Below are 25,690 nucleotides of genomic sequence, written 5' to 3'. Positions count from 1 at the left end.
AGTGTCACAAAGGCAGTGTGCACAACCCACAGCACCAGAGGGACTCTACTCACCTCCAGCTGTCCATCGTGGACAACTCCCCTGCCCTTCACAGCTCCTCTGCAAACATCCATGGGTTGATGGCAAGTTCTTTTCTTAAAAGGTTTAAACAAGAATGATACAGAGACATAGGCTCTTTGCAGAGCAAGTGTCACTACTTTAGAGTCTGACACAGACCTCAGAAACTGACACAGAATTTACTGGAAAAGGTATATGGAAGTCAAAGAGTGTTGCAGCATATTTAAAGATATACTTATTTTTAAAAATGAAGGGTTTTTTTTCCCTCTTGTTCAAACAACAAATGTAGCCTGGAATCTAAGGTCTAACTGTACAGCTTGTGTTTTCAAAAAAATCATTGCTGATTACCAATTTTTCCTAGCAAATAATTTGTGTTTGTATTCATGTGGTTAAACTTGGGTGTTTAAATTCAGAGATCATCTAGTCTAACATTCAGATATAATTAACACTGGTAACATTTCTCCAGGAGAACATTTTTGGAATGAAAAAAGGCAGCTCTTAGAAAATTTTCATGCAAATGCATTGTTTAAAAACCATAATTTTGAAGCACTGACATGAAGATTTTTAATACTGTACTAAGAACTTTCAACTTTTTAGAATGAATTTTACAATTTTTCCTTTTTTTTTCTATATGTAGAAATTCCCGGATTTTAGCTCTTGAGCCATTGATGTGTGTAGACACTGTTACAACAGTACATATAAGCATAATTTTTCTGAGTCAACATAATTTTTTCTCCTGAAACAAACTACTAGAAGGATTTGTGTTAACAGCACTGCTAAGTATTAAAAGTTTTATAACACTTACTGAGTCTCTATGGCAGAAATACAGATTTTCTTGTCATCCTGGGTGCTTTTCTGAACTTCAAGGATTTCATTAAAATTAACACTTTACAGAAAAAAACATGCCAGTCAAGATTTGTGGAAACCAACTGCACAAGGTCTGCATATCACCTAATACCATTTCAGCAGGACTAGCTCTTTTTTATACACATACCTTGTTAAAAATATAATTCATATTGATTTCTTTGTAAGGCAATATTGTTGGTGTCCACACTTGAAATGACTGCTAAAATATCAATATTAATAAAACACCTCTGTGCTTGCTAGAAATGAATTTATTTCATAATGTATTGCTTTTTTTTTTCAACAGAGAAATGAAAAATGTTTCAGTTTCTAGGAATCCTGGGCTTCATCAAAAGCAGGGTGCCACCTCAAAGGAGGTGATTCTGCCCCTCTGCTCTCATGAGACCCCACCTGGAGCGCTGCATCCAGCTCTGGGACTCAAGCCTAAGAAGGACATGGAACTGTTGGATCAAGTCTACAGGAAGACCACAATGTTGATAGGGGGACAGGAGCACCTCCCCATGAAGACAGGCTGAGAGAGTTGGGGCTGTTCAGCCTGGAAAAGAGAAGGTTGTGCAGAGACCTCATAGCACCCCCCAGCATCTGAAGGGGCCCTACAGGGAAGGCAGAGAGGGACTCTGTGTCAGGAACTGTAGTGACAGGACAAGGAGTAATGGCTCATGCTGGAAGAAGGGACATTTAGGTTAGAAATGTGGAAGGAATTCTTTACTGTGAGGGTGGTGAGACACTGGAACAGGCTGCCCAGAGAGGCTGTGGCTGCCCCATCCATGGAAGTGTTCAAGGCCAGGCTGGAGGCAGCTTTGAGCAACCTGGTCTAGTGAAAGGTGTCCCTGCCCATGGCAGGGGGATTGGAACTAAATGATCTTTAAGGTACTTCCAACCCAAATCATTCTATGATTCTGTGGTTCATAGGAGTTATGGTTTGGTTCAAACAAACCTTGATTTAAGCCATCCAAGCAGGTCACTTGCTTAGTATCTAGATTTTCCACTGGATCTCCTCTAGAAACTTCTCCAAAAGATGTCTGCCTTTCAAAAATGTTGTTGTTATTGTTAACCTGGCTTCCATTTTGTTTCATTAGCCTGAAAACTTCTGCTTCCAAGTCTTGTATCTGAAAGAAGTGCAACGCAATATTACCAAAAATATTCACCCCCATACACCCTCCCCATTAGAGATGTTGTTTTTCCAGAATATCACACAGAATTTTCTCATTCTTCAAATATAAGAGGAAATGCTACTCACACGAGCTTGTAAACCTTGAACCTCTACAAGGTGTGCTTTCTCCAAATCTTCTATTTTCTTGCGTTCAGCTTCCTGGCGTTTGATGAAGTCAAGTTCTCTTAGGGGGGAAAAAAAAGATGTATTTGCTGTCATCAAAGCAATCAAGAGGGAAAAAAAAAAGTTTTGCCGCTCATCAGAAAAATCTGTCCTTATCAAATAATTTATTACTCACTTAGTAAGAACTATGAAACTGTAATCAGGACAAAACCCTAATCAATTAGTCTAAGTGAATATGCCAGGCAATAATATAAAAATGGCAAGAGCAACTTATCTGGAAAAAAAAATCTCAGTTCTTACTAATAATCAACAATAGAATCTTACAATAAAACCAACGTAGCTTAGTTTATGCTGCTCTCTGTTCTAGGACATAGAGCAAAGTCTCTGTTTTACTAGAATATGACTGTGCTCCTTCACAGAATGGACAGCCTGTAAGTTTGCAGACACAAACTGAATTTTGCTAATGGAAATATGTCACGTCAGTGAAGGAGTCTGAAGTATTTAAAAACAACTGACTAGATCTTTTACTAATATACAGCAGAATGTCAATGGAAAGCTATCCAAACTCATTCTAGTAACTTGCCCTGTCTGTTTATTTTGAATATCAAAGAAATTTGTTATGGAAAGCACACAGGACACAAACTAGTCTTGGAACAGTCACAAAATTCCAAAATAGGTAATATTTTGATAATCTAACTGCCTTTTTAATGGGACGGGATATTAATTTCTGTAATCCCAGTTATCACTTGACATTGCTGTATGTCTTTGAGTTTTCCTCTTTAAATAAGTGTATTTCAGCAGAAAATGAAAAAAGCTGCTGCTGCAAAAAAAAAAAAAAAAAAAATAACGGGAATGGAAGCTGTTATAGAAATGTAAGATGTTATTATTCTTGCTAGCCACCAGGGAGAGGGGATCACATGAAACAGAGGGGGCTGGGAAATCGTCAGTTAGCTCAACTCAGCTCAAACATTCTTGGCATCTACAAGAAGAAGAAAAATTAAATGTAAAATGCAACAAAACAGCACTCTTTTTGATGTTACATTAGTACACAGCAGGAATGAATCTAGCTGATACAATACCCATATAAATTGCTGCAAACTTTGCTAATCAAATGCTTTACTGTGATCACTCTTAGTTGTTTGCAATTACATCGAGCTATCTCCTAATTCTGAAACATACCAACCTGAAATATTACAGACTAAGTCTTTATTTAGGTACAGCATGACTACAGCTTGAATACTAGTATTTTTCCATATTAGAAAGAGTCCATGCTCTTCATGAATAAAAAAGTGGAAAACAGTATTTACCTTACAGGTATTTAACAGTGGGTTTCATATTTCAAAATATATCACATACAAGTTTTCTAACTGGCCACTAAGTCATTTGGTGAGCCTGGTGTAGTTGCTTACTTTTGCTGAAAATCCTTGATTAATTTCTTTGCCTTGTTATATTTCTTCTCCAGAGCCTGATACTGGCTTTGCGTCTCCTTGAGGTGCTCATTCACTGTGTGACACAGGGTTTGTGCCTCAATCCAATAACTCTCTAATTTCATCATCCTTTCCTTATTCTCCTCAATGTTCTGCTGGAGTTGGGTCTTCTCCAATTCCCACCTCACCTTCTCATTCTCAGCAGCCTGCAGCTGAACAAAGGAGTGGAGATGCAGTCCGTAAGAAGCTGCAAAGTGCAGCCTAATAGTTCAGGCTTAATTCAATCACAAATAGAGAGAATCAGTAAATCAGTAACTACGATAGAAATATGCTATGAGTGGGAAGAGTGTTCCAGGACAAAGAAAACAGGCTGATACATGTATTATTCTTCCTCATAAAACCAAGCACAGTTTTTGCTCAGTGTTCCAGTGCAGCCTCTATGATTCTCTGGGTTATACTAACCTATTTGACTGGCTGACATTTAAAAATGTCAACAGTGGAGTACCCAGACAAACTGCAGCGTTAATCAGCCAGCACATGGGATGCATTTTGCTTTGTGCATGTGACTCAGGTGCTATAAAGCATTTACAGGCTTTCAGAAGATGATGACATTTCTTATTTTGGGAAAGGGGAATCTGATTTCCAGATTTTTTTTTTTGGTTGGTTTTAGTGTTCTCATTTGCTAACTGATGCTACCTGCAGGTTTCAGCGTTTGGTGCTGGATAAGGGTAGGGTTATACAGCCCCTTGTGGGATTTAGTTCCTATAATTTAGTAAACAAAAAATGCCTTAACATCCCTGTTTATTTATCAAGAGTTCTTAATTTGCTCTAGGCAGTTCTGCTAGCATTATGGATGATACAGACCAAAAAAATTAACTTGTTTGCAGTTTTATTAGTAATATACCTAAATGAGTCACATTTTCTTCAGCTCTACTGAAAAGATGAGGTAAAAAGGTCCAACACTAAAAGGCACATTAACCCTAATTTTGCAAATGGATATGCACAGAGGAATGTTTACACCCACACATTGATGCCATCAAGTCAATGGGCCTTGGCACAATCCCAAGGGATCGACTGTGTGGCTCCAATTGCTAGATTTGAACTGGAAAGCAGAGGAAGAAAAAATTTTTGACCTTCTGGACTGAAACAGGACAACAGAAATTGTCCTTACAGAAAACAGTTGCACTCTGATTATTTTTTTCAACAGTAATTTATGCAGATTTGATAAACACTATGCAAAATACAAAATAATAGTGAGTGTAAAAGCTGCTGGAAAGAAATATTAAACTAAAATATTTTCCTGAAGTACATTTTTCTCTTTTTCTTATTTTTATTTCCTTTATAATATACTCAGACTCAAAGAGAAGGATGTCATTATAAAACCTAGTATTGCTGAACAACTGAATAATCAGTTAGGTTCCCATAAAGGTTACCCTACTACAAAAAATACCCAATTCTTTTTTATTGCTATAGCAAATTTATTTATTAACTAGCAACTGATTGTGAGATAATGTTTTCTTTTAAACTGATCCTATTTTTCCCTCCTAGACTATCTTTTAAAGAGAACTGCAAGAATATGAAACAACACTTTTTCTTCTGTATATAAAAATAATTTCTATTAAGTACCTTTAAACAAATCAGGTTTTTAAAAATGTCAATATTGGAAAGTAGCACAGGGATACTTTAACATCACTTGTAAATAAAAACCTACTAACTTCAACTTGAACATTCAATCCAAATATAATTTTAAAACCTGAAAAAATGCACCAGAATTTTAAAGCTAGCAATCTGCCATTTAGTCATTATGATACCCCTTAAAACATATGTTTAATTGAAGCTACAAAAGTTGGCACTTTCTTTTAATAGCAGCACTTAAGATTTTTACTCGAAGCTTGGAATAAAGTATAGACACCAAGACAAGATTTAGCTGAGCCACTGTGCTCCTTAATCAGCCTTTAATAAGGATGGTGACTTCTCCACCCACATAAAGATACATCTTCAGATCTGATTTTGCATGAAGAAAAAAACATTATGTATTAACCATATATTGATTCTTACCTTTGTCTTCAGCTTCTGAATTTCAGCTTCTGTAACTGCATGTTTGATTTGCAACTAGAATTGAAAACATAAAATAAACAAGTGAAGTCACAGAGAGTACTCCGGTATTTTTAAAGCCTGTGCTGCAAGTTGAATACCTTATTACATAGCAGAAGGCCCCGAAGAGTGCTGCAGTGCAGTAGATTGTAAATTAAAATGTCTAGCTTGCAAAATGACTCAGTCTGTGCAACCTAATTAAAGATAGGATGCCGTCTAACCACTCATAATTTCAAATCAGAACATCCAATCTGTTTAGCAAAACCAAATGTCTTATGTTTAAAAAAATTAGATGTTATCCTGCTGGGCTTTGCTCTCCTCTGATGCGAATGTGAAATACATCCCAGTGCTGAAAGTGCCACTGCACTGATTAAAGCAGGCACATTACAAATAGGCATATGTGGAAATAAGTGATTTAACATCTCAAGAAGTCAGGAAAACCTTGAGGGAAGATTCCACACATTTATTTCATGCAAGAAGAAAGGTAAACTGATGCTATCTTTCACCAATAGCTGGAGTTACTCTGAACATGCCAGCTAATCTCAGTTGAGGGCAGTTACACAGGGAAACTGTAAATAACAGCAACAGCATTCAAGCAACAAAGCGATTGCAAGCAGATTAACAGCCCAGGCAGTGTGCTAAAGGTTGTAGTTACATCACCAAGCAGCCACAACAACAGGGAATCTGCACACGGAAAGGGTTGGTGTGGAGGACCTGGCTCCCACCTGCACACCTGCTCTGGGAATTCTTCTGTACTAACCTACATTAGTCTGTTCCTGTAGAGTGAACAGCCAGCTCAGTCTACTACTCTAAGTGTATTAGGCAATGTCCTGAAACTCCTTTAGTTTTACCACAAAGGTCTGCTACTCACAGGCTCCAGGAACGCTCTGAAGTACAAACTGAACCACAGCTCCAACACATAGCCCTAATCCAAACAGAAATGATCACAGACATGTACCCAGTACTGGCCTGCACCCCAAGCCCTGCTGCTGTACTATTTAAAGCAGGCAGCATGGACAAACTACTGACAGACCCCAAAACCTCACACTGAATCCATGACTCGTTGGGTGTGGAGCTGAGGGCAAGGTCAAAAAGTGAATTACAGCCTGAGCCAGCACTGGAGATAAGGCATTGTCCATTATTTATGAATAGAAGGAATCACTATGGAAAAGCATGTTTTACATGCAGGTCACTTCTCTTACAAGACAAACATGAGCTTTTGGGAATAGTTTATGTGAGCTAATAGAGTATATGAGATTGCTGTACTGAACCAGAAACTAACATCTCTGGTGAAGCAGTGGCTACATTCTTGAAGAACCAGCTTTTAGTAAGAAAATGTGCAAATTAATCAAAGGAGAAGTTTTTCTGGGAGAGAGGAATAATTTTCAAAGTAACAGAGCTATCACTGAGCTGACCAGTACAAGTATCTCTGAAAAATCTGAAACCAATTTAGAAATTCCCTTTACATGAAGTCTCTTGAATGCCCCTTCTTGTGGCACAGGAAATGCACATTCTCAGATACAGTTTGGTCTGCAAATCAGCCTCAATTAATCTACCAAATAAACCTAGTTCTTTAAGGTTGAGAATTCCTCAATTTATGCTGGACAGAAGAAAGGAGCCACCCATTCACCATTTAGGAATCTTCTTTCCAACACTCATTTCTTGGTCATGGTTTCCAGAAGAGACTGTAAGAACTTCTACTGTCCACACTCATCTGTTACTTACGCTCACTTTTTAACTTTGCACGGAAAAGTGTTACAACTCTTCCTGTGCTCAGTGAGAGCAGAGGCAAGATTTAATTTCAAATGAAATGAACTGCCTACAGCAGCTTGCAGAGACATAGGTGACCCTGGGATCATGGGGCTCCTGAGCAAGTGCCACAGGGGGGCAGGGCTACTGCTCCAGGATGGAGAGGTGCCAGTGCAGCTGGGAACAGGGCACTTGGCAGCCCTGGAGCTGGTCTAATGGCAAGAAGTTGCCAGTGAAGCTACTGCACCTAGAAGGCCAGGAAGCTGAGAAGGACATACACCTTTTTATACACATATTAGAGGGCAAAAAAGGAGATATTTCAATTAGCATTTGCAAGAGGTTACTCGCAATTTTTGAGCTCAGTCATTCCAACCTCTGATCTACAATTTTAAGAGATTAAGAACTGGTTTTTCTCCCCACTGCACTCCTGTTAATAGTGAAAAATTATTAAAGAACCATCTCAAAAGATCATGGTGTTTATGAAATGCCTAACCTTTGCTTAGTTCTGCGACACTGTTCTGGGACGAGTTAAAATCAGGGGAATAATGGATGAGCTAGATTTTTCCCCTTTTCAGACTTAATAATGACATCAAAAAGCCAAGACTCAAAGCCTTAGGCTGCCTGCTGACAGTCCACTCCCATCTCTTCTGAAACCCCACAAACCCATACGGAGCTCATTATTACATACAAATAAACTCCAAATTGTTGCATAAATGACAATCTGCCCAGGTACAGATGGTTTTTAACAGTTATTTTTGTGCTCTCTGTTCTTAAGTTAAAAAAAATAAATACTGAGTACCCAGTCAGATCATTGAATCAGTACATGGTACAGCAGATCTCACTGAGGCAGAAGAAAGGAGCCACTTTTCTTCTTAACAGAAAATGTGTAGCTGGATATATACTTTCTTTTTTTTTTTAAGAATTAATTATGGTTGTAGAATAGATGGGAAATGCTAACACATTTATAGGTTAGACTAAACAACAGGCAAGGTCAACTATTTGGCAAGAAAATCTGGACTCCATAGCTAAAATTTTTTAAGCAAGTTTACTAACAGGGGACCAGAAATCTTTATTCCATGTCCTATTTAATGCCAGACAAATTCTTGGCAGATAGTATGTTGTATTTTTTTTTGGCTTTTAAGTCAGTATTAAATTGTAAAGGCTTCACTTTAACAAAGACATTTTGAGTAATTTTTGGCATATTTCCTATTCAAGTATGTCTTGAAAAGCTGATTAATTTTCTACAAAACAATAAAATTTCTTATAAAAGGTAACTTTTAGAGAGAAAATGGATTGAATTCATCAAGATTGGAAAAGGCAGAATGGGATGAAAATCTAGCAAATGTTAAAATACCAGGATAACACTGGGAAGGAAAGCATGCAAGAGAATCTAATAATCACCATGACAATTTTTACACAACCATTATATATTTTTGCATATAATGATCATCCATTCTTCATATATTTCATTAAAATATGAAATAATGAATTCTTACATAAATGTCCCTTCTCCTTATAGATCTTGTCTCTCTTCAATCATCACAGCTAAAATAAAGTTTCTAGCTCTTTCTCTCAAAGCAATTAAGAAAAATCAGTTCTATTTTTCCTGCTTTACAGCCAGGAAAACAAGACTTTCAAAAGTACCGTGATTCACCCAGGAATGCCCATCTCTCTTCTGACTTTCATTCCAAAAGCAAGGCATTTTAAATAAAAATGCTCTCAGAGTATGGGAACATGATTTTTGTTGCAAAGACTGAATTCAACTAATTAGGTCAAACTATTATGCTTAAAGATTATGTCCTACCCATTTGCTTAATACTTTCATTAATCTCTGGAGTAAGAACAAGAAAGAACAGTTATTCTTTAAATACAATTCCAGAAAACACTGTGTGGGCTTGTGCAGTGTGATCATGAACAAGTCCTCCAGTGTTGAAAGAATTCAGGGCAAATACCAAGAAAAATACATGTACTCACTCGGCATCAGCCAACAAAACGCAGCTGTGTGCTCTTGAAGACAATCCGTGAAACAAAAGTGGTGTGCTCAGAACAGCAGCAACTGCGTGGGCTGCTGAAAGAGCCCACTCTTAGGCAGGAGCATTTCATGTTTTCTTCGCAGGCTCTCATCTACACTTACACTCAAGGATCCCAAAGTACCTTCCTCTGGGCTCTAAAACAGCGTTTTAAGGCCATTACAGAAGATAGGTCTGCAAATAACTTCAAATCACTCTGGGCAAGCTCAAGTCTGGCAGTAGCCTGAGTTTTTGGAAACTGTTTTCAAGAACAAATTTAACGGTGGTTTATTCAAAGGTGAGTGTCTTGCCCATCACTGCACCTGAGTTTAAGCACAGCCTTGGAAAACTCGCTGGCACACGGAGCATGGTAGCATCTTCCCACCACTTTGAGACTGTTTTTTATGTATGATGCAAAGTATTAGAAAATGAAGTAAAATGTTCTGCTGATTTGTGTAAGAGCATGAAACTCAAAATATGGAGTGAGAAAATCATAAGTAACGTAAAAAACTTTCAGGAACCAACAATGAATAACAGTAGGCACCCAAAGGCTGTGAGGGCTATCAGCAGAAAAGGGAGACTGGTTGTAATCACTGACTGATTACTTTGCACACCTGACTCTCACTAGGTGGTAGTAACAATGAATTTATACAAGATGAAATATCTGGTTAGAGTGAAGGCAAGAGGATAAGTGGAGAAGGATAAAAAAAGGAGTCCTGGTATTTTAATACTCCTATCTGGGCCCAGGTTCTGCTGCTTAAATCTCTTATGAGGTTCTGCCTACTTTCAACCTTTCCATCTTCCTGTGTTTAAAAAAAAAAAGTTCTTTACTGCCATCACTCAGCCCATTACTATAAGCTCAGTTACATCCATTGTTTCATGTCTTTATTTGCATGAGAATTCAGGAAAGCTTAAAAAGAAGCCACATCAAAAGCACACAGCCTAAAATACAGAAGAAATGTCCCTCCATACTTTGGTATGTGAAATTATATTAATTCAATGACCACAATGAACACCACAGTTAGTACAGGTGGATGCTACACTCCCTAACCAAAAACTTGGCATAGTTTTGATAAAACTTTGGTAAAATACCATCTTGAAGTATGGCTGCTTCCCTAATAGAGCATCTTTCTAAACACATGGCCAAACACATGACATGGCTGTACACTGATGAGTTTATGTGGAATGGCATAGGATGAGTCTCACATGTCTCTCTTCACTGAAATTTAACATTTGTTGTTTGGTTTTCCCAATCACCTTTTATTGGAATCTTAAAAAAACAAAGCAAAACAAAGCAAACCGAGCCAAAAAACCCCAACCCCAAAACCCAGCACCCTGCTAGTCATGAATGAACTTGCACTTTGTCTATGTGGTCAAACTAAGTGCTGAGGCAGAGTAGCTTCTGTACTGAAAAGTAAATTTATAAACTGCCCTCATCAATACAACACTCACCTGAAAGCTGATGCCAAAATATCTTCAAAGGCCAGTTCTACTTCTTTCAAGCAAAATTTTTTGAGTCATTTCAAAGTACTAAACATATGAAAAGCTAAAAACCACTCCAGTTTTCAAGAGAAAAAACCCAAGCACTGAGATAATCAGAAATCTGGTTCAGTGATGTATTTCAGGAGTATTTTCTGATGTATAACTTACTTCTTTGAATTTGTGAGCAAGTTTGCTGGTGTCCACATCACTGGGGGAGAACATGTCATCATTTTCAGGGAGATCGAACACTTCAATAGCCATGTCACCTCCTGGAAGGACAGGTCCCATGTCTTCATCTTCTTCATCTGTAGCATATTCCCCTGTCTTAATTTTATAGCATTTAAGAAATTCCAGTTATCCTCTTATTATGCAGAGACTATTCAAAGAGTAACTAAGATACTGTGCAATCACAGCATTCTGCATACAAAAAAGGTTATCTTTGCCTTTAGCTACAACCCCAGTACTGATGAATTCTACCAAACAAAATAGAACTCCACAGCAGTATTACAGTACATTAAGAGAGAAGAGAACACAGTATCTTAAGCACTAATCATTCAGTTCTCAAGCATTACTGGCTCTGTATTTTGATGGTGTCATCCTTTTCCAAGTGAGACCTCTTCTCCACTGGAAAAACCCTCCAAATTAATTTCAGATTTAACAATGAATCTTTTCCAAACAGGAAAAAAAAAAAGCAGAATACAACCAACGGGATCTTGATTAGTTGTTAGTAAAGTGATCTGGATGAAGCACTTCTCCAGTGATATTCCATGCTGAATTTGAAAATTCATTGGTTTGCTCTTTATAAACAAATTAGTGATAGAAAAGTCACACCCACGCAGAAAGACAACAGTGGAAAAAAGAAACCAAGTGTCAGAGACAAGTTCAGTCTGAAGCCAGAATTTACTCAATTTTCACTTTGAATAAGGAGCTGCTCTGAACTAGTTTGGAGCAATAAATGTGGGTGTTCCTTGTGAAGATAAACTATGAGGTGCAATTTGCTGACAAAATAGAATTTTGAAAACTCCTAAGCTGCAGTCAGTATCTCAAAAACAAACAAAATAAAACAAACCAACGGTGTTGAAAAGAAAAAGCTTGAAGTATTGAACCCCAAGCTGCCCACTCAGTCTTTTGCACACACATCTGTGCTCATCTCTCCCCATCCCTGAGGTGAATGGTACCACCTTGCTCCTGCAGGGCTCCCTCTGGAAGCTGGAGTACAGCGTGCACAGATCACAAACAGCCTGCTGGCTTGCAGATGACTGTGCAAACACATTATAAAGCAAACACTTCCCTCAGGACCACATCTGGATTTATAAGGCTTGGGACTAAATAAATACATGGAAAAGGAAGGGCGGGGGGACCAGCGCAGTCTTTTTCATGTTTATACAGTAACACCACCAACATTTTGACAAAACTATTCAAAGTTTTTCTTCATGAGATTTCAGTTCCTGAGATGAAGAAACATAATACTATTATCAGAAGCATATTCCCCATAGTGCTAAAATTATCTATTAGTGTAATTTTTTTTACAAAAGGACTTTTCAAAACAAGAGGTAAGAACTCAGATGTTTGAAGAACAGTTCAGACCTCAGCTTCCTACCTTAATTCAGTTTCTCAGCTGTTGTTTAGTGTTATGTGAATCTCTCTAAACTAAAAAGTAGTACATGCAAGATGTTGACTCTAGGTGGACAGGACACACAGACAGCAAATAGAAACATAGAATGGTTTGGGTTAAAAGGAACCTTTAAAGATCATGAAAAACCTACATCCTACATTCCTCTTTTTTTAACTGAAGTTTTAAAAAACAAAGCCAAAACACATAGGAAGCATAAAATAGTATAGTAAAATTTTATGATGTTGAAAGAACTACTAAAAAGAAAGTAAATCACCAACATGCACATCCATACTTTAAAATAGTCACTGTAAAGCAAGGACTTTTTTGGTGAGTTATTGCTGCCCTTATAAATTGTAACATATTCTCCAATGAAATAAACAGTAATCATTCATTTTATACACTTCATGCCCACTAAGCATATATGCCTAAGAATCTCAATAGTCTTCTACAAAAAAAAAAAAAAAAAGGCTAACAGCTGTTTTTGCTTCTTCTTTCTTTATTTAAGAGAAGTAAAAAATACATAGTCCATCTCACTGGAGTTTTCAGGCATGTAGGCCCTATAGCTAAACAAAGCAACACTTGAAATTGTCATTGTGTATGTCTAGATCTTATGCACACACACAAAAAACCTGCTGTTACACTACACCTGTAGTAACTTCTTTATTATTTAGTTTCTATTTTATTGCCCCTGGCTATGTGCACTAGCTGTCTAAACTGAAAATTTGGCTGCTAACTCTCCTGACTCTTTCATATAATGTTATGCCACCTTCACACATCATCAGGGCAACCACAAGCAGAAAGACTAACTCTTAAAATCACACTGAGATTTCAGAGAAGTTAATTTTTGTGGGGACAAAATACTAACAGTCCATGTACTTTCCATTTTGCAGTCATTATCCCTGAAACAAATAAGGTAATACCCAACCCTAATTTCTGCATTAAAAAAATCCTGGTGGGCCCATCAGCAGTGGCAAGGAAATCTCTGAAGCATGTAAAGAGGAAGCAGAAACAGGATCATTAACCAGTAAACTCATGCCCTGCTTATGTAAAACAAAACAGACCTGGCTCAGTTACATGTGCATTTTAAAGAAATACATTAATACAAAATCCCAATTACATTTACTGATTTTAGCAAAGGAATAAGACAGATGAATTTAGTTAAAGCTGATTTCTCCAAAGACTTAAGCTAAAAAGAAGTACTGAATACAAAAAGAAAAATGAACACACATGAAGGAGTAAATTATTGGGGAAAAATTCAAGAGCAGACAATATTCTACCGGCCTCAGGAGCCAGAATGTTTGAAGAGGAACATCAGGCAGCTACAAATGAACACAAAGGAAAATCTTGCTTCAAATTGTACATAATGAGTGTCAATGAGCACAGTAATTTTTGCTTCAATTAATGAAAAAAGTAGCTGTCAAAGCAAAGCGCAGCTCAAGTAAACAAGACACCAGGACGTCAAGAACACATTACAGAACACAGAAATAAATGGGACTTTTGCTTTTGTCTTCAAAATAAAGGGATTTCATCTTACAGTCATATGGAAAACAAATTACAGGTTCAAAAGAACGAATGTGTACATTGAAGAAATATACATCATAAACTACATGAAACATACTTTCCCTGAAAGAATTCTCTCTGATGACTTCTGCTGCAAATGAAACTATCAGACAGTAGTTGTTCACACACTGTGCCAGTTAGCTAGAATGTGAAATTCACTATTTTATAAGGAGCAGTAAGGCACAGAAAAAAAGTTGTCTTACTTCAAATAACAAAGTCCTGTGAGGTAAGAGTTGTCATTGTAACTCCCTGAAGTTCGCTGCAATACATTTTGTTTCCTTATCCAGCAATAGCAATAATATTATTAACTCTATAGCCAATGAAAATGTCCCTGCTCTTAAAGGAAAATCTTAGACCCTTCATTCTGTGTTGGTGAGCAGAATTCATCCATGTAAAAGCCCTGTTTCTCACTTCAGTAGCACTTAGGGCTTAAGCTCATCCCATCCAAAGCAATAACTTCTGATATCAGCCATTCCATTTTGCCATATGCAATCACAGCTAATAGCATGAAATTATCAACATGAGCTGCAATTTTCCACTTCTAAAGGGAAAATGAGTTACCTGCATTGTTTAACTGCCTTAAAAGTAAATTTCTGAAATGTGCCTAACACTCCCAACCATAAAGAAGGAGCTGCAGCACCAGCCAGAATAATGCAGACAGACCATCCCCAAATCACCATAACAAAGGCTGCATCAAGCTACACCTTTTGTTCCTGCTGAAACTCTCCCACAATCAGGGAGCACCATTTGAAGAACTATTAAAATAACTCAAGCCCATCTCTTCATCTGATTTTTCCTTTGATGGCTCATATTTAATTCTTTCAAAAGAGTGAAGAAAAACATAATGGCATAGTATTAATCATTGCTTTTACAGGAATGTATCATATTAATAATGTTGGAAAAAATGTACTGTCTGAAAGATTTGGTTTAAAAAATGTACTCTTTGGGTGTTAAGATATTTAAGCGTACTGCCACTTTTTTTTTCCATGTGTCAAGATTGTCAAGATTTTCTTCAATGGTTTTAAATGTTGCTTTGCTCTCAAGCATGTCCTAATGAATGAGAATTTAAAATGAAAAAAATCTTAGTTTGACTATTAGTGATATTATAAAACATCACTTGCATTTAACTACTTGTCTGTGGCCACAGAGTGAACAGAATCCTGCAATATATTATTCATTTCACATTTTGCATCACCCCATGCAGCCTTCTGGGGAACAGGTCACCTGCTTTATGTGACTTTTGTCATTTGCTGTAGAACATGAAGAAGATAATACCAAGTCCAAATCAGAATTCCAAGAAATGTCAGAATTTGACTCATATGCACAGAACACTATGTTAACACAGGGAATTCAAAAGGTTTCAGTCAAGGATACAGATTCAGGTCATACTTAGCACACTAAGTAGGAAATACAAAGACAGCACCTACTTCAAAGCCTTCGAGTTTTATTTTCCAACAGGATGCTACAAATTAAAAGGATGAGGGATTTTAGGAAGCTAGACAAACTGGTGATGAGCGAACTCTGCAGCAGGCTATCTAGAGGCAACATACCCTCCCAGCTTTACTGTGATTAGCACAAACTCACTAGGAAATGCCAGTGCTGCCTATTTTACGTACCACTTGAGAAACAGCTGATACTACTGGCTCAAGTGCTTGGCTTGTGGGAGCTTAACAACAAATTGTGAGCTGATGCACACTTTGCATGGACTCCACTGTGGACATCCATTTCCTTTTCATGTTTATCAGTTCTGCACCAGGGCTTTATGTTCCCATGCAAAAACTTAAATGAAGGAGCATCTGAAAGCATCCAGCAGCCCTGTGATAACCTGCAGCCCATGGTAACAGCAGATTCTGAAATGCAGGGATGCAGGGCATTTATACAGCAAATGATGAGTTGTCAGTATTACTTACACAGTAAATGATATGTATTTTAGAAGCACTATGTATTAGTGTAAATCTTACCCAACAAATAGCTGTCAGGCAACATTCCTGCAAGGCAATGGAATGAGAAGGTAGTAGGCTAACACTGCATCTCTAAATTTAGTATCCAACTCAAGTCCACTGCCCACTAGCTGGCAGAAACCAAAACTGTCTCAGAATACTGCTTTTTAAAATAACTTGGATCCTTCTAAAATACCTACAGACTCCTTGGGCTATGAAGACTTTCAGAAGCTCCAAAACAGAGGAAATCCAGCCAGCTGGTGACACAGCAAGATAAAACATCAGAACTTGCACACGCATGGCACACGTTCTCTTCCTGTGGTTTAACCACCTCTGACAAACACAAGTCATGTGCCATGACTGCAGGACTCAAACAAGATCACTGACTTCCTGCTCTGGAAAACTTAAAATGTTATTGCTGTCTTTGTAGAAGTCTCAGAATTTGGAAGTCTCAAGATCATTTTCTTTTTTATTTATGCAGCACCTGGAGATCCATGGTACCATATTTTAATGGTGAAGGAAAATGAAGAGGATGGCTTGACAGATCTGAGACGGAGCAACTTGTGTAATTCTGAGCTGCCTCAATGCCAAACTCCTTACACTGGCAATCCAAATGCTCCTGAACTCTAAGCCTTCAGAGTCACTATTCCCTTTGATGACAAAGACTCACAAGGATAGTAGTGGTTTTTGTACACTTGTAGATATTCATTCAGCCAGTGCAAACTGAGATTTTTTTGCCCAAAAGGTGCTCTGCTTACCAGAGCCAAAGAATGTAGGGCTGGTGGTGGTGTCTGGCAGCAACATAAACCCAGCCAGACTTGTCCACACAGAGCAAGGTATGCTCAAAGAAGTAATGCTCATATTTGACAGTAAATGGAGCAGAAGTGCTTGTGGTGACCAAAAATATCTTTGAACTGTGGCTAATGTGCATTAGATCACAGTTTACATCATGGCAGTCGTCTGGAAATGGTTCAAGCTATGTGAGTAGACCTGGATAGCACAGTCAGGTGGCTAAAGAAGAGTAATATTCAGATTACTGCAGGTTCTCAATAAAATCTATTTCTGGTAAGTCTCGTAATTAAGAAAGGGAACATGTTACACTGCATACCTTAGTAACTAAACCCCAGCATTTATTCTGAAAATGTTTATCACCCATGTCTCAAATATATACATGGCATCAAGCAGGAAATGGGTATGACCTTCAATGATCCCAATGTAGTTTTTAAGAACTGCATATGTTCTCAGGCCTAATTATTTCTCCTTCCAAAAGAGATAATTGATGAGATCATCTAGATCTCTCCTGGTAGATGTCTTTTCCTTTCTTCCTCCTTTCCTCATATGCAACACAAAACTCTCCTCTGCACTCCAAAGGTCATTGCCAAAAATCATGTCATAGTGACAGAGATGGTCACCATCCTCACTGTAGTGCTAGAATAAGAAAAGATACCTTTAGCTCTCTTAATTATGGAAAAATCTGGGAAAAACTTGCCCAATTTTATTTTCTCTCTATGATCCAAAGCACTACCAACAGAAACACTTTGTGAATTTAGTATCTTTTGTGAAAAAATTATGCAGTGAACAGGACCTAAGAGTTTGTAACCACCAAATTGCAAGGACAAGATACCACAAAAAGCACCTGATACCTACTCATACCTACTCATCCCTGTCCTCTTCCAGTACTGTACAGGGAAATACTTGCATGGCCATCAGTGTGACAGTGTCACTGTCAGCACCTTCACAGCAACAATCCCTACTGAAGGCTGAAGTACTACCCGGATCAGAATTGATCAACAGGGGTTTAACAACATTTTCTTTATTGCCAGGTCTTGATTAATCCCACCTGTGTGGTGCATGAAGGCAAGAAACACAAACATTTGAGATTTTTTTGCAGGCGGATGTGTCCCACAGATAAAAGGTGTAATGTATCAATCACTCACACAGGTCAGCCACACACCCCTTTACATGACAGTACACAATGAGAAAGATCTGACCATCAGGCATTTAGGACACCCCTCTCTTGCCTTTCACAGTATGAGAGCAATCAGACTATGCTCACCATAAAATGGTATTGAAAGTCTTCAAACCCTGACATCTACAGCATGCTGTGGAAGTCTCTTTTCCCAAAGCCTAGTTGTTCCATTTTGTTTTTGAAGAGACTTTAAGAGAGTTCCTTCAAGAAACTTCTCTTGAATTTAATTCTAGACTAAAGAGAAGTTTGGAGACTTGCATGTTTCTGTGGTTTGAGGAGGGGACAGAGAGGATATGGATTTTTCTATACTTCATGATCTCCCACAGTCACACATACATATCCGTGTATGTACAGCTCTAATTTATATGAGTTACAGATGTCCCTGTGACAGGAATAATTCTAAGATATATTGAAATCTTTTTATTCTTAATATCAGTGGAAATTACAGTAAGTGAAAGCCTTATTGGGGGTAGACAGCATTTTTACTTAGTCTGTTGGGACACTTCTGATTGTTCTGACATATTGCTATTTTAACAGCATGTTTCAAAATCTGAGTATATCCTGATTTTATGTCAAGAGTATTTTGTTTTCTAAAACAAAAACTAACCTGAATTAAATGCATATCATGAATTCTTTATCTCCCCTTAACTACTGTTCCCTTACACAAAAAAAACCCAAAAACCACCTAGCCCAGCATGAAAACACACTAATACATGCAGTCTAGCATTTCAAATAATATTACTCAAGACGATGTGAAATGATGACAGTATGATTGAGCTATATGGAAGCAGTTTGTTACAAAACCCAGCAGCTTACTTAGGGAGCAACACAGACAGCAGTAGTCTCTGAAAAAGCTTTCAAAGTAATCTTTCCAAGTATATTGGTATTTAGGCATACTAGAAATTTTATGAGAATGGAAAGAAATTATGGAAATTTTACTGCACAGTGTTGTTACTTTTGAAACCTTTTTATTGGCACTAATTGTGAGCATGAATAGACACTTCAGACAAGGTAGGCTAATTCTCTACCCTGAGGAATATCTGTTCACAGTGTGTGGAAGGAGGGGTCTTACCTAGAATTTCAGAAAACATTCTGACTTAAGAAGAATATAAATTCTTTTAGGAAAAAAACCCAACTTCTTCAACCCCCCCCCCCAAAAGTTAGAGGGCAACTTTTACCAGGTTTCATAAAACTTGAATGTTTTCACAAAACTTTAATGTTTCAGTGCACAACCAAACAAGCTTTACTCCCTTATTTCAGAAAGGCTTTCAAGGAGGAGGAATGCTTACAGAAGCATCAACCAACTTGATATTTTCTCTTCTGGAACAAAACAAATACTTTAAATCCATGATGAAAAGTTTTTCTATAAATTTGGTTTTAAATTAAGATTCATCATCAAAATCTGTAAAAATCATCAGCAAAGGTAATGGAAAAGTACAAAAGTTGACCTCTGATTGGTAAGTAAAAAGAAGAAATTAGGAATAGAAAACAGGACATGAAAAAATACCAAACAGTGAAAGACTGGACAGTCTGTTACCTCATCATCATCTGCATCATACTGTGCATAATGCTGCTCCAGCAGCTCTCTCTGGCGGCGTTCTTGCTCGAGGGTTTGGCTAATCAGCTGTGCAACCTCACTCACTTGTCCCGGTTTTTCTCGTCCAATTACAAACCTACACAAAACAACAGTGAAAAAATATTACTCCTACTGTTTATTGAAGTTCCAGGGTTTTAGCCATTTCTAATATAGAGGGTAGCCTTTTTCTGCAAAGATGCATAGTTTTGATTGTTTCAAATGTGTTCTGTGGATGAGATTTGTCACAAGGGCACTGTGTGCAGGAGCAGGAGTGATCAGACCATGACAGGTCTGGTCACATGACAGGAGGGGCAAAATAGAAGGGACCATGACAAGCCACCACTCCAAGTTTCAGTTAAGTATAACCACTTCCATTCCCTTCAGAGCCACGTATTTTCCAGAGGGCTACTGAAGACCAGGCTCTTATGGGGGCACAGTAAGAGCACAGGCACACTTATGGCAGCTTATAGTGAAAGGAACATGCATCAGAGTAACTCCTCCCCACTCTGACTTAGAAGTTCTCTTCCATTTCTGAGCTTTTAAATTTGTCTTCCTCCGGTTTAGAAAACAGAATCTATTTCCACATTTTAAAATCTGACAGACACTATTTCCTTAATTTGAAGCTGCATTTAAATCTGTCTTTTATTTCATGAACTTCTGTTGCTAAGGAACGTTTTCTCCACTGTTAGCTACTGCTGAACACTGGGTGCACACTTCCTTGGCTTAACGAATCACAAGGGAAGTGCCTCTTTCTTGGTTGAGACTTACAATAATGCTTCTCAGTCTTGCTTTCAGCAACTAGAACTCAGAACTGGTTGGGATTGTAACCCCCTTTTTTTTTTTCCAGCACAGTAGCATAACCATATTTAGATATATTGCTATCTCCAGAACTAATCATAAGCACCCATTACACAGTACCAGCACACTGTGAATTATTGAACAAAAGCACAATTTAAAGACGTCAAGCCGAGGAATTATTTTCTCAGAAGGCTAAAAAGATAATTAGGTAATTACAGATGAAAGTATTATGTAGAGCTGAAAAGCACAATATGGTGACACTGAGATACTGGATATAGTAAATTATTTGTTCCCACAACATTTGAATCAAATAATGAATTTAATTTATTATTTGAATGAGGGCAGAAATGTATGAAAACTCTTTTCATTTTCACTGCCTATCACTGTCAAAATCCCTTGGGATTTGTCATCCATGTGTAAGCCAACTTCCCAACAGTGGGTGACCCTGAGTCCATTTCCTATGACATAATTTTTCAGATTCTATGAAGCCAGGCACTACAGAAAGGACTGCTATTTGGAGATTATTTCAACATCATCAGAATATCCAAGCTACTAATTACTTCAAAAAGGATAAAAAAGGTGAAAATGAGTAACTACATTTGAAATAACGGCACAAGGTGCTCTGAAAATAATTTGCAAGAAAGTGTCTTAGTTTAAAACATCAACAGCAAATACAGCAGAAACTAGAAGAGAATCAAGGCAATAACATCAGCATTTTAATCCTGATCAAAACAGATCAGTCTGGCAATCATACCCCACTATTATAAAATACAATATTAGTTCTCAGTAATGATAAAGACCTTGGGCTGAAAGAAAAAGAATGTTCCTTCATGGCCCCTACACTTCATCTGTTCTGCATACTGACTCACACACAGATCCTGTTTCCTCTAAATTTTAATTTTAGAGCCAAGTATTACAAAGACTAAAGCAGTCATATTTTCAGACTCAACTGGGAGCAATAATGAACTTTTGAAATTACTAAAGGAAGTAAAAAAAGGATTGAACCCATATCTGCTATTTGTTTGTCTCCTCTAATGTAAAAACAAAATAAAATTGAATATGGAAAAAAAATTCTATTAAAAAAAACCATTTTTAGCAAAATTATGCCTAAGTATATTACTTACACATAGTACAGAGAGCACCACATTCGTAAACATGTGAGGGAGATCCTCAATGTGTAAAGTTATGAAACCACAAAAAGTGATGCAAATATTGGATTCCCTCTGGCCCTCTGCCTGGTAATTCACCTTCCTTGGAAAATACAAGACTCAAAATACTTCATGCAATCACCTTTTACACTGAAAACTTAGAATAGACAACATATAATGCATCCAAAGTCTGATAAATCCTGATAATTTAGAAATGTTTTTTGACACATTAGACTGTAATGCAGTAATATTTTCATACAGACAAAAAAATTAGGTAGGATGTAAAAATATGAAGCCTTAGTAATTGAAATATTTTTCACATGCCAAAGACACACTTCACAGTGATGTGATTTTCATGGTTTGAATCACATTTAAAAATGAAGTTACTCCGTGATACCTAAAGCTATTCAATGACATATGAAAAAATGTCTCCAAGCAATGACATTGTTTAAAGCAAATGTTTTCCAAAACAGAAATATACTAGTAATATTCTATCTTATTAAAATGTATTGCTTTAGAGTGAGGCATATCCAAAATGTCTGAAAAAAAGTTTTTAGAAGCATTCAAGCTACAATTGATACCAGTTCTAGACAAAGAAGTGTAAATTTGTAAAATGGAATACCATGTTCCCAGCAATTACAGCTTTTACAAATGAAACCAAACTTTTTGTCATTTTTCATTCCATAATCTTAAGAATACCATGCATATAATTATACTTAACTGGCAATTGAGATAAACCATACATTATAATATTACATTTTAAAGAGAGAGCTGAATAAAAATAACTTAGAAAACCATAAAGCAGGGGCAGTTATTAAAACTCTAAGCCTTAATTAGAAATTTATTCCCAGAATAGCTTTAAATACAAGAAATATAATGTGAAGTGTTTAAAAATGAGAAAGAGACATTAGGCTGTGACTCACTGACCAAAAAATCCATCACTGAACCACAGTACACACACTTCAACAAAGTAGATAATTATATATTTCTTGAGCCAAATCATTTTGGCTCAAGAAAATCAATCACATGCATTTTAGACTTTATTAGTTAGTCTCAAGGGCTAGAAGTACTGTAAGAAAGAACCATACATTCTGTCAGCAATAATATATTTGAGAAGCTGGTCATGGTTTTAGATATGAGACAAATGAGCCTTTTACAGTCTTTAATACACATCACAATAATATCCCCCTAGATTATTAAAGCCAGCAAATGTAAAATAAACCCCAGCAAATCTATGATGCAGCCATCACTGTACTAAATTTTAGGTTATTACTGATTTTTTCTGAAGTCTGCAAAAAGGAAGGAAGGAGAAGGAGAGAGGCAGAGCATGAACTGCCCTTGATACTCAAGAGTTACATGCAATTAAGCTGAATTACCAGCCATGAAATATTCTTTGTGGTTGTGGTTAAAATGAAGAGGGATGGAGCTAGAAATATAATTAATATTTGACTCTATAATGGATTTTAGAGTATCTAAAAGAATTATGTGTCTTGAGAAACTGAAAATTAATTGCAGTCGTGGTGGTTAAGAAAAGCATTCCACTGAAATTGGAAGCAACTCCTACATCTCCTGCAATCCATGATTTAAATATTTTACAGCATACCTGATATATAGCCTTCTGCATATGTCCAGCTTTTATTAAAAGAGAATCTGCAGATCTGTGCTTCTTGAAATAACTTATTGATTTTTTATCAACCATGGAAACTAGAAACATTATTATAAAAATTAACTTAAAAATATTTCCACTTTGAAAATAACTGGTACTAAAAAAAAAAAAAAAAGAAGCAAAGGCACCAAATCTGTGATGTGAATCTGAAGTTCTGCAGCACACACCTTTAGTGAAATGAGTTAATGATTTCTCCTGAAACTACTTCAGGAATTATGTGCTCAGTTAAAAATACATTAGCATGGTTTCCTTAAATCTAACAAAAATCAAGAATACAGCAAACACATTCTAAGAAAGAATGGGGGGTTTGCTGTAACAGTATTCAAAATCTTCTCTCCTAACCTTTCCTAAAATACAGTTTGGTACAGTAAATGTACAAATGTAAAAAATGTGCAGTGAAATTCATTCAGGGAGTTTTACAGTCAGATGCCTCATCCCTGGAACTCTTCAAGGCCAGTGTGGATGAGGCTTTAAGTAACCTACTCTAATGGAAGGTGTCCCTGACAAAAGCAGAGGGGTTGGAACTAAATGAACTTTAGGGTTCCTTCTAACTCAAACCATTCTATGATTTTTTGAAATGGTTTTCCTCTGAGCTTTAAAGTCTGAAGCTGCTTCAGCTACCATTTATCTCATTTATTTCAAGATGTCTTCAATTACCTACTCTGGCGGCTTCCATTAGGTTAACAGCCACATAATTAATCCAAAGTGCTAAAAGGGGCGTGAACCCTGTTAAGAAAGCAGTTTTATTTAGTCACAGCAGCACAAGCTGGAATTTGTGTGGTTACAATGAACAAGATCAGCCTCTCCCAAACAGCACTCTCAAATGCAGAAGTCACTGACTACACATAAGGAATTCACAACCTTTGGGTGTCATTTACACCTCTTGATATGAAATTATGTGAAACTCATAAACACTCTGAATAATTTCAGTTGGAAGGAAACCAGTCCAACTTTAGGCCCTGACTTGAAAAGAAGGCCAATTTTGTCATGCCTTGATCAGAATTACTCTTGCTGCAATTTCTCTGCATTGCCTGTCATTTTGTCCCTTTGTACTGAGAGTACGAAGAGACTGGACTTATCCTTTCTGCCTCGTGGAAGGCAGCTGAGACAGCAATAGTAATAATATCATGCCTGACATTCCATTCTTTCCTTTCTACTGAAGATGTTCTTTCCACCTCTTCCCACGATGCAGCCTGCACATCTGCTCTCTAGCTCAGAGTGTTGCAAGGGATGCTGCTCTAGATGCCAGACTCTCATCAGCCCTTGCCTCATAAGGTTTCTGTCAGCCCATTCCTGCAGGCTGTTGAAGATCCTGTGATGGCAGCCCTTTGTTACCCTATCTACCTCACATAGGTCAGTACATCCACCCAGCCCACCCCTGCATCAGAGACAGGCATGTGCACAGCAATCTTTAAAGCTACTATGCTGGAATCAAGGACTGGTAGAGGGAAATATAAAAGGTTTGCCAGAAGATAACTGGTGAGTGATTCAAAACTCCAATCCAAACAAGTGAAGAACTCTGCCTGGAGATCAGCACTCTGAGTAACATAATGAAGTGATGACCATCAGTGAATGAAAGTGGCAATGACTGCAGGTTTTCAAGGTCACGTGAGAAACATCTAGGAGGGCAATCAGTGAAGTATCTAGTGCAGGATGCTGGCTATATGAAGCCAGTACAGATAAGCAGACTTTGGGAAGAGCCTCCAAGGACCTTGGAGATTGAGTTGCCAGTAAGATGAACTGTTGTGCAGAAGTTCTGCAGCCTCTACCCTTGTCCCCAGACCCAGGATGAAGTAAAGTACCCTCAATTTAAAAACAGACAGAAGGACCTCAACTTACCATTTTTGGTTGGAAGGGACCATGCTATGAGCAGAGACACCTTCCACTAAATCAGATTGCTCAGGGCCCATTCAGTCTGGCCTTGAAAAGTTCTAGGAATGAGGCATCCACAAAGTTTCTGAGAAATCTGTGCCAGTGCCTCACTACCCCATGAGTAAAGGACTTCCTAATCTCTAACACAAACCTCTCCTCTTTTAGTCTAAAACCATTCCCCCTTGTCCTATCACTACCTGTGTAAAAAGTCACTCTACCTCTTTTATACAAGCCCCCTTTCATTACTGGAAGGTACTATAAAGTCTCCTCAGAGTCTTTGCTTCTCCAAGCTGAACAATTCCAGCACTCCCAAACTGTCTCCAGGAGAGGTGCTCCAGCCCTCTGACCAACTCTGTGGTTTTCTCTGGACCCACAGCAACAGGTCCACATCTTTCTTGTGCTGGGGACTCCAGAGCTGGATGCAGCACTACAGGTGGGGTCTCACAAGGCAGAGAAGAGAGGCAGAATCACCTTCCTCACCCTGATGGACATTCCTCTTTTGGTGCTGACCCAGGATGTGGTTTGCCTTCTGGGCAAACAGTGGTATCAGTGGTACTGGTGGATGAGCAGCAAAATCACAGATTAAGC

General features: G+C 37.7%; 1 protein-coding gene across 3 annotated transcripts in view; it reads right to left on the bottom strand.

Annotated features, from left to right (window-relative positions):
• PPP1R9A (protein phosphatase 1 regulatory subunit 9A) overlaps positions 1-25,690 on the bottom strand; it is a 131,497-nt gene that overhangs the window by 24,788 nt on the left and 81,019 nt on the right. For all 3 annotated transcript variants that reach the window (XR_007776756.1, XM_050970493.1, XM_050970494.1), the window contains exons 6-11: positions 19,580-19,715; positions 11,127-11,282; positions 5,683-5,736; positions 3,607-3,836; positions 2,162-2,258; positions 1,859-2,030 (exon numbers count right to left, since the gene is read on the bottom strand). Coding sequence is in view for 2 of the 3 variants with exons in the window: in XM_050970493.1 (XP_050826450.1) it covers positions 1,859-2,030; positions 2,162-2,258; positions 3,607-3,836; positions 5,683-5,736; positions 11,127-11,282; positions 19,580-19,715 (845 nt within the window). In the remaining variant the exon portion in view is untranslated. The remainder of the gene's footprint in view (positions 1-1,858; positions 2,031-2,161; positions 2,259-3,606; positions 3,837-5,682; positions 5,737-11,126; positions 11,283-19,579; positions 19,716-25,690) is intronic.

This window comes from Serinus canaria, chromosome 2, assembly GCF_022539315.1.
Source record: "Serinus canaria isolate serCan28SL12 chromosome 2, serCan2020, whole genome shotgun sequence".
In the NCBI taxonomy this organism is placed as follows: Eukaryota; Metazoa; Chordata; class Aves; order Passeriformes; family Fringillidae; genus Serinus; species Serinus canaria.
The sequence above is the reverse complement of the archived record's forward strand: the minus strand, read 5'-3'. Positions and strand labels throughout refer to the sequence as shown.